The sequence below is a fragment of the Macrobrachium rosenbergii genome, chromosome 6 (genome assembly GCF_040412425.1).
Source record: "Macrobrachium rosenbergii isolate ZJJX-2024 chromosome 6, ASM4041242v1, whole genome shotgun sequence".
NCBI classification, from domain to species: Eukaryota; Metazoa; Arthropoda; class Malacostraca; order Decapoda; family Palaemonidae; genus Macrobrachium; species Macrobrachium rosenbergii.
The window spans coordinates 32,636,014-32,646,511 of record NC_089746.1 but is presented as its reverse complement, the minus strand read 5'-3'; the positions used below and the strand labels follow the sequence as shown (position 1 = coordinate 32,646,511).

General features: G+C 37.1%; 1 protein-coding gene across 4 annotated transcripts in view; it reads left to right on the top strand.

Moving 5' to 3' along the window:
* LOC136839434 (uncharacterized) overlaps window positions 1-10,498 on the top strand; it is a 169,163-nt gene that overhangs the window by 147,647 nt on the left and 11,018 nt on the right. For 2 of the 4 annotated variants that reach the window (XM_067105481.1, XM_067105482.1), the window contains exons 5-7: window positions 596-619; window positions 3,687-4,039; window positions 7,918-8,052. In XM_067105481.1, coding sequence (XP_066961582.1) covers window positions 596-619; window positions 3,687-4,039; window positions 7,918-8,052 — 512 coding nt within the window. The remainder of the gene's footprint in view (window positions 1-595; window positions 620-3,686; window positions 4,040-7,917; window positions 8,053-10,498) is intronic. The other 2 variants (XM_067105483.1, XM_067105484.1) reach the window with 2 other exon arrangements.

Sequence of the window (10,498 nt, the reverse complement as noted above, 5' to 3'; positions counted from 1 at the left end):
TTTCGTGGAGCGTTGATTTTTCCTAAAATTGACCAGGTCAGTTGGGCATTTTGGCGCCTCCTAATTAACAGTTTTATATCATATTACATAAATTTGTGTATTTACAACTGGTCTATTGTAGACCTTAAACATATTCTAGTCTGTGGTATATTTGAAAGACTTTAAACATGTTCTAGTTCGTGGTATTTTGAAATCGTATTATGTTCATTCTTCTTTTCTCTTTCATTTGTTATGTTTATCACTGTCACTTTCTATACTGAAAATATTTCAATTTAATTCTGCAGCATGTAGAGGAGCATGCATCCTTTTGTTCAATAGCAGATATATCTGTATATTTTGCTAGCTTTCCTCGCTCAGATTTTTCAGATTTTCTCATGCCTTTTGATTTGCTGCACTGCATACGAGTACTGTTTGCGTTTCACTCTGTCAGTTATTTTTGCACGAATTCTGTTCAGGTATCATTCATTTTCTAATGTATTCATTTCAGTCAGACTCTTACTTATTTTTGTTGCATGTCGGAAATCATCGGTCTGTTTTCAGTATGGTTTCCCTTTTTTCTCCTTTTATCTCCTTTTTTTTTATCTCTCCTTAACAGGAGGACACTCAGCCGAAATCACCGGTAAGTAACAAGTGTAACTGTTGGGATTCGCTTTTGGTGTCTGGGAAATAACCACCTTTCTTCTCCCTCTTCTCAGGGATTGACAGCCACCGCCTATCAATTTTTATATCAGATATATGCGTACACACACACACAACACACACACACACACACACACACACATATATGTAATTCACTGTCATCATCATCATCATCATCATCGTCATCTACATAATCGTCTTCAGTTACAATGTCATTAAACATCTTGGAAATGATGACTTCACCTACCCTTATTCACCTATCCATCGTTCCCTTTTTCCCAATTTTCCAAGGGTTCTCCTTTAGTTCCACGTTTGACCACTAACCTCATCCTCTTTTCATTTATTTTATTCCTTCTCCTCTATTAACCTTATAATTTCGTTTTTTTTTTTTGTGTGTCATTTAATCTTCTCGACCTCCTCGCCCAGTGCAATCTAATTTATCAGTTCAGCTATTTTTCTGTGCTATTGTTCGTGCGCAGTATAATCCTTTGATACTGAAACTCCAGGTCTTTGTCTGTCAGCCGAAATCATCCCTTTGTTTACGCCTGAAAGCAATTTCCTTTTTTTCACTTCCAGCGCACAGATTTCCTCCTTATGAAAAGCGATGTTTTTGCTGTTGCGTCTCTTCATCCCCATCTTTTATTTCAGATTTAATACTTGTAGATCGTATATAGGGTATATATCTGTTCGTCAAGAAATCGTCCTTATCGTCTTACAATGAGAAAGAAAGAGAGGCAGCCCTTGAGGAGAGCAGTTTGTTGCTTCCATGCGACCTCAGTTTCAAAGAGAACTTTTGCAACAAAGCGCTGGTCAGTTTGCCTGGGGATTCCCAGCATTTGTTGATGGATGGATGTAATGTTCTGAGCGGTCTTCCTGCCTTCCTCCCTTCATTCCTTTCACTGAAATTGGGAAAATGTCTTTCCATTCGGGAGAATATAAGTTTACTGCTTAAATTCCGGGTATCCACTGGACTGCATATGCACATGCAAACAGCAACACACTATTGTTCATATTCACTAGATTTATGGAAAATACAACGGCCAATTATATATATATATATATATATATATATATATATATATATATATATATATATATATATATATATATAATATATGTGTGTGTGTGTGTGTGTGTGTGTGTGTTTGTGTGTGTGTGAATGGTTGTGTTAGGCAGAGTATACTTGAGGAGAGGTGTGCGTGTCTGTGTGTATATGTCAATCATGGGTTACATAACAACTCGCATGAACTTATTTCTGGAAGATACATAAAATGTAAAGTTCATTAAATCATATCGAAACATGTCTTACAATTAATTGGTTAAAAGTTCAAAAGGAAAGTAAAAGATAAACAAACAAAATACGTAGGTTACGGATTTCTGTTTGCTTTGCCGCATCCTCTAATTAGTCTTGTTTCTCTCTGACACAGACCACCCCATGAGATTCCTCGATTATGTTTCATACCACTCTCTTAATAAGAGCTCTAGAAGTTATTTGGGGTTTAAGGGGGATGGGGTGAGGGAGGGGATACAAGTCCGCATTGGCCACAAGGCTCCTGTTATTCCGTGATAAATCTCTCTCTCTCTCTCTCTCTCTCTCTCTCTCTCTCTCTCTCTCTCTCTCTCTCTCTCTCTCTCTCTCTCTCTCTCTCTCAGCTGGTCGATAACGGCTCAGGTAAAGAAGGAAGGAAGGGTTGATGTGAGTGCCATGTGTCATGACGGTGCCTGTCTCTGAAGACTTCGCCAAAAACGTTCGTGTAATTGTCATCCTCATCAGTTGTCTCATTATTAAGCTTTCGGACTTCACTGTAAATGCGCCAAATGTTTCCGTATTTTCTATCACGGCCATAGACGTTTTATGAAAATCTGACCCGCGTAATTGTCACCTTGATCTTTGAAGAAATAGTTTATATTTTTATTATTTTCGATCTATTATAGAATTTCTGCTTTTTTATTATATATCAGTGCCCTTGCATCATGATTTCTATGTAGTCATTATTATCGTCAGTATTTTTAGCTCAACCGCATGGGTAGCAATAACCATCATCATAGACGTTGGAACCTCATTCATCATGTCATAGTTGTCTACATCGTTATTGTAGCCTCTTGTGTCCAAATTTGCGTCATCGTCATCGTCTGTGTGTCATCGTTATCTTCATCAATACATTAACATATTTGTCTCGGGAATTATTGGTGAATGACGCCCTGACTTTTAAGTAGTCTTGTTTGCAAATTAAATTCACAGAGGTTGTGGGTGCTTCTTGCAGACTGCTTTTAAAATCTAAGTTTTTGGCTTATCCGTGACACCAGATCATAAACAAAGTAATAGACCCAAGAGAAATTTACGTTAAAATAAATCACCGCCATAAAATGAACAGACTGAAGAGAGTTAATATGGGCGAGATGAAATGTTGCCGAAATGGAACCAGTGAGTCGTAAAGACGGCATTTTCAGTTGCCCGATTTTCAAGCAGCATTTTCAGTCACTCAGAGGCTCCGTCATCAGGATAACGCATAGATTAACAGACCAGTAAATCAGCTTATCTTTTACACTCTCTTAGTCACTCCAGTGGCCCTTCGGTCTTATTGTGATCCATTGCTGCTTGCATCAGATGCTTAAACACTTGTAAGATCAGTAGTTAACGAGTGTGTTTTTTTTTTAAAGGTGAGGTGGGCATTAACCCTACGCCCACGCTTCATTCTTTGCAACTATATTTTTATTACGCAAAATTAGGTTGGCCAAATAAGTTTACTATTTGATTAATTTTAGTGATACTGAGATGCTTTGCATAAATTATATAAAACAGGTCTCCTAACGTTTACAGCTTACTTCTATGAACTTCCTAACTTTCTAACTCCAGTAGGTCGACATGATTGTGAGGATTGAAAGTAATCTGCATTATGGCTTAACACCTTGCAATTTTTTTTTTTTTTTTCATTTGGACGGTCTCAGGTAAAATCACAAGAGACGCCGTCTAACTGAAATCATTTGAAATGCCCAGAAAAGAGAAATTAATTCATGTCCCTCTTCTCCTCCAAACGCGTGAACAGGAACCGGAAGAAACCTCCAAACTCCTACCGGCCTTCTCGCCCGGACCCAAGAGGAAGGCCGCCAAGGAGGACGCCATCAGATTGAATGATCTGAATAAAGAAGCGGCAGGCGAAGGACCAAGAGACAGGCACAGCAAGAGTAACGATAGGAAGAGAAAGGACGAAGAAAAGGCCAGTAGAGGGGAAGGAGGAGAAGAGGAGAGAGTTGCCGGGGGTGAAGTTCCCAAATCGAATAACCGCATCAACTTCTCCGAGGAAGTCCTTAGGCCGAAGCGCAAGAGGAGAGAGAGGAAGGACTCCGACGATGAGGTGAAGCTTTCTGACATCGAGCACATAGAGGAGGGCGGGGACAGGTGAGTCATTTATGCAGTTCTCCTGTTTACTTGTGTGTATTTGTATGTGTGGGTGTGAGTGTGAATGGAATTACAAAAACCAGAACCATATAGCACCTTGTCGTATGATCAGAAAGCACACACATAATCAGTTTGCCTCCATAGAAGGAAACATCACACCTGTACTTAATGCTTCAACATATTTGACACCTAATTATAACATTTATACCTCTCTTGTCTTTTTAAGTACCTTTGACACAAGTGGGTAGGAATAATTGACTCATTAGGCAATGAAAGCCAATAGACTTCATGCACGATACTGGTGTAGACTATGTGTTCCACAAGTTAATTGCTTATTACCTCCAAGTTTTTCGTCAACTGGAACACACTGTATTAGCCCTTCTCAATCATATAGCTCAGCTCTGAAACCAGACTTCAAGCAAAAATCTTGCTCCTTAAACCATAATTGAACGTGCAGATAACATCAGCAGGAGTAGGTCTGATGAGAAAATTTACGTTTTCAGTTTTTGTGATTATGATCACACACACAGTGCCTTAGGCCTGGAGTAAATTTTCATTGTTAAAAAGAACAAAAGTAATAATCATTTACAATTCTGAATCATAGCTTTTTTTTTATTGCCTGTTGGGATTTATGCTTCCCGCCATATGAAATCGTATGTGTGAAAAATCGTAGTTGTGAATTATAACGTACATCCCTTCGAGATTTTTATTAATTTCTAATGCAGTTTCGTCATTTTGGTTTGGGTTTATACTTAAGCTTAGTTCCCTAAGGATATCAAAGTTACAACATCCGAGGAGGTCAAAAGAATGGCAGAAAATTTAACTTGAGCATTTAAGCAAAAGACAATACAGAGCCGAGGCTAACATTGTGTAAGAACTGAATGATATTGCACGAAGATAACTGATCTGGAAAGCAAAGGGCAAATGCAGATGTTCCGTTGCTAGAAAACGCTATTTTGGGTGCAGAAGAGCATTAAAACCAGGGCCTAGAAGGAAGGAAGCACTCGACGGAAGCTTGTATTGGCGTCTCTCTACCTTCTGAATGTCACTTGAAGAAGATACTTCTGATTCTGTAATTCTTGATAAGAGAGCACTTTTGTATGCCTTTATGGGCGTACTACCAGCCACCTTTTAAAACTGGTTTTTCCTTGGAAAACGAGAGAAAAAGAAACGATGCTGGTGTAGTTTTGCTCTTCCTCCCGTGACTGCCGTTTATAAACACGAGTAAACCCACTGCCGAACATTGATATGGGAAATGCACTCTATTGCTATTAGATAACGCCAGAAAAGAGCGTGGGCTTTCTCTCTCTCTCTCTCTCTCTCTCTCTCTCTCTCTCTCTCTCTCTCTCTCTCTCTCTCCACAAGCAACGCACCATGTTTTTAAACCCGCACTCCATGATAGCTAGACTAAATTAGATGTTACTCATTGTGGTTTTCGTTTAACGAGAGAATGCTTAGAAAATAACTTGTGATTTCCGTAAAAAAATTAGTAAAACTTAATCTTTAATCTAGCTAATTTCGGGGTTACAAGAAAAGGGCGTATTGTAGCAAAATGGGTGATATTGTAAAACAAAAGTAGACGGGAAAGATTGAATTTTATAATAATTATAGTTGGGTGATATAACAACATACATATATTAAAAAAGTTCAGCGGTACGTGAAACCTAAGGAAATTAAAAAAATGCTGGAGTAAAGGGTGTAGTTTAAGACAGAAGGAAATGATAGACCTACTTCTTGGGACTTTAGGAAAAGAAATCTTAGCCTTTGCTATCGATGGAAAAGAACTGCAGTCGAACAGAGCAAGATTCGAATACAGTTCGGAATCTTGTAGATCAAGTCATGGTGTGTTCGGAAGTTCATATGGAACTTTCTTTTGCGTCTGGCCAGCAGAGCTCGGTCGATCTGCTCTCAGTTTCCCCGCAATTGGTATTCGTCAGAGAAACTTGCCGTGGAAGATGCTATTTGGACCTTGGCCCGCTCTGCTTCGGATTACATTTGAGCTTAATTCAAATTGGATTTCCACTTTGAGACTTAAGAATTCTCTGCGAGATGTTGCTATAGTTTTCATGGAGCAATCTAGAGCCCATCATGAACATTAACAAGACTGTAAAATTGTTGGAACTGTCTCAAAAACTCATGAGAAAGATAGTAGGGGAGAGAAAGAGAGAGAGAGAGAGAAGCCTCTCGTTATTTGAAGAAAAGTGAGAAAAAGGACCAGGTGCAGAACAAATGTTATTTTAAGAAGACAGAAACTTAACTCAGGATTCATGGGTGATAGTGGCTGCATCGTACACATCCTTTCAGCGGAAACATGTATAAAGTTCGTAAAAATAAAGCAAGTAGTGTCAAGTTACAGGGGATAGAAAACCACTGATGAGATCATTTCCTAGGGCTCAAATAGAAAAGATGAGATCATTTTAGGTTAAAGTTGGTTGCATGGTAGATGCACATTCAAATAAAGTTGGACGGCGTTCTCTATTCAAGTTCTTAAAATCATTAGCAGTTTATTGGGTAGTTATGTATAAATTATATATATATATATATATATATATATATATATATATATATATATATATATATATATATATATATATATATATAAAACTTTCCACTAATAGGGTGCGTCCAGATAAAAGTAAAGGCAACACAACGGTCAGTATCACGTTCATACTTTAATTGCTGAATAGGCTGAACCACCTTGTGCAGCTCCTCCAATTTAGAGGAGGCCTTTGTGGATTTGGGTCCATATAGGCAGTGCAAGAAAAAACTTGTGCCAAGCAAGAGAGTTTACTTTTTGCTTGGGAAGGAAACTGCAAGGAGTTGAAGCCTGCAATCTTGTAGCTGAAAAACAAGAAAATTATTTTAACTTCTTCCTAAGCGCCGTCTCTTGTAAAAGGAAAGACAATGTTAGCTTCAGCGCTTATGCTATGTGCATTGAACTCTACTGTTCGTGGCAATTTTTGGTCTATTTTCAATTCTTTATGGTCATTTTAAGTAACGTTAGCAGTTATAGCATTTCCGGATACCAGATTAATGTTGGTAAGATTACTCATATATATATAAGACAATGGAATACATAAAGCACATAAAAGGAGACAATACAAGACCCCCGATATGACATGGTCACTTGTTTACATATATATGAATGTTAACATTATATTTTTACTTGTATATGTGTGTACTTGGAAGAGTGTCATGTGTGTGCTTGTTTATGGATTTTAGAATGATTTCCACTGTCTGAAAACATAATACACATTGAGCCATACATCAGATGTATATGTGTTTGTGTCAGTGTAAATAAACATGAACCTAAGTTATGAATCTATAGTAGAACTGCATGACTTTATTCTCGGTTGCAATAAATTTCAATTTGTTTTTTGTTAAACTAACCATCAGTTTGACTACGTAGATTTAACCATTACTATTATTTTGAAATGTACTATAGATTTATTGCATTTTGTGTGGCCAGGGTAAACAGATGAAGTCCACACCTGGAGTACATGTTAACGCAATCAACTAAGGCCTAACTCAGCCTCGCCCAGCGCAATTTCTGAGCCTCACTGTGTAGAGCAGCTGCCATCAAAATGTTTTAACCTCCTTAAAACGCCTCATTGCATTTGTACGGCTATTTTTCATTTGCAGTCATTTTGTGGTCATTATCTGTTTGCCCGTGCTGCATTTTGCTTATCAAAATTTTATTTGATTTTTCCTTTCATTCCGAACTTTTCATTTGCAACCCCATTGACTCCTGCATGGTGTGGTGACCTACACATGACCCCGTGTACCCAACGCCTCTCTCCCGATGGGCATTTCATTTCCTTGTTGCCATCATCACCCTCACATCATGACTAATCACCACATTATCACCAACCCTTCAGCGACGATTTAAGCGGCCGATCGTCCTCGGACGGCGAGAGTGATCCCGACGACGAAGAAGAAGGCTTTCGAGATGGATACACGTCCTGGGATGACACCATTTGCTCCAATCGCTCTGCCTACTTTAAGCTGTACTAGTAAGTAACGAGTAAAGTGAATGGAGGAAGGAGAGAGAGAGAGAGAGAGAGAGAGAGAGAGAGAGAGAGAGAGAGAGAGAGAGAGAGAGAGAGCAGAATCATGGCTATTGGAGGTGGCATGAGCGTTTTTGATATGTGATTTTTTTAAGGTGTCAGATCGCATAGCGACCTACTTTCTGTGTAGGACGCCCAAGAAAGGTCACGGAAGGATAGATAAGATGCAGTGCCAAAGACCGCAATCCTAAAGGTAAGTCATTTCCCTATAATAAAAAGGATAGTAAGCACAGAAGGTGACTTTTTGTTAATATTTTCGAGTGAAGAGGGCCTCTGATTCTTGCGCAAAGGTTGGGTAAAGTATTCATGTCATTGATAGGTGCCATTAAAGCTCACGGCCTCGAAGGCCTCCCTACTTGCTTAAAGGGACTGTGTCGCGCAAGGAAATGGGCAGAAGGCAAGCATGGCAGTCGCTCATAGGCCATGACGCCCTGCAAATTTATACACCTATTTAGGTTGAGATATTGAAATCATACAAACACACGCATATATATACAGTATATATATATATATATATATATATATATATATATATATATATATATATATATATATATATATATATATATATATATATATATATATACATACATACATATATATATGTGTATAACTGAATCACGAAAATATGGAACGTGATGAATATATAAATAAAGATAAAATCCACAGAAGGAAACGGAAACACTGGAGTGCTGTGAGGCCTTTCGACACTAGTCCTTTACTTAGCAGACTAAGTAAAGGACTAGTGTCGAAATTCCTCACGCAGCACTCCAGTGTTTCCATTTCCTTCCTTCTGGATTTTATCTTTATTTATATATATATGTAATATATATAATATATACATATACTGTATATATAATATATATATATATATATATATATATATATATATATATATATATATATATATATATATATATATATATATATATATATATATTACTAAACCGGACTTTTAAGAGGGGGGTGACTTTATCCAGATTTGCTGCTTGTCCGGATTAGCTGTTTTTTTTTTTTTCATCTTATCCTCACCTAGGGCTAACTCATTGGAACTGAATTTATATGTTTCACAAGCGCTCTAAACGGTTTAGGAACAAAATTCCTATGTTTGACATAAACAGGTAGCGTAGGCCTGAGTAAATTCATGTAGGCTTCATACATTAGCTAAGGGTAGTTAGTGTCACAACAGCAATTATCCATAACTTAAAGTGTTTGGAAATACTGTACGCTGTCATTTTTTCTTTCAAAATGGCTGAAACAGCATTTCTTTGATCATCTTTCTTTATAATAATAATGAAAGTAGAACGATTCTACATCTTTCGGATTCTTTCAAAAAGGGTTTCATTTGATTTTAATTATATTCCTTATCAAAGATATTCTGTTTATTACATGATATATTTTTTGTGTATGTTAATGCTTTATACATTTATTTTATTTAGAAACAAGTTATTTGATGTACGGTGAGTGAAGAAAGGTAGGAGACAACAGGCCTCAGTTATTAAAATGAACTTTTTAACTTTTCCTAATTATAAATGTAGTAAGATGTTTTTATTTACTGTACCATTATATATCAGTGTATCTTATTCTTTTGCATACGTTTCATAAAACGAGTATTATTGTAAACTTGTCTGCAGAATAACCATAATCGACAAAGATCTAAAATATCGAGTTCATTCATTATTACCGCAATAGTTATCGAAGATGCAGCGTGAAGGAATGTTATTTGTAAACAAAAGAAATCCACAAGGCTGTAAAACATCAGGCTTTGCTCTCTGTCTCAGAGATGCATCAGATGCATAGTCTCAGATCTATGAAACAAGTAACTTATTTCGCCAAACCGGATAGTATGCACTAATAACTGCACATCACAGTTCCATTCCATCATTCTTTTTAACAGTTTGCATAACAAGAATCGTATGGCTACATCAGCTAATCTGATGTAAACAAAAGGTTCCTGAAGTTTCCAGAAGTTTTTTTGTATTTTTTATTTGCTTTCTGTTGAATTGTTTTAGCGCATTCAATTGCATTTCATTTGAAGTGCATTTCAATTTTGTGCATGTCTGTTTCGTTCGGTAAGAATTTTTTTTCAATGTACAACAAACGGTTCCATTTATTTTATAGTATTCAGTTATATTATAATATATATATAGTATTCACAAATATTAAGCTACAAATATCATTTGATATCGAATTCATTGTATCCGTGGAGTAACTTATACCCAAGAGGAATTAAAACTGATTAGTACTTCGTCTCCGGCAGGGTTCGAACCGTTGCTTGGTTTAGAAACAACGTCAGACAGAACTCAAAGGCAACGGCTCGAATCCTGCCGGGGACGAAATACTTATCAATTATATAGCGAACTGGATATTAAACGATATTTGTGATTTAATA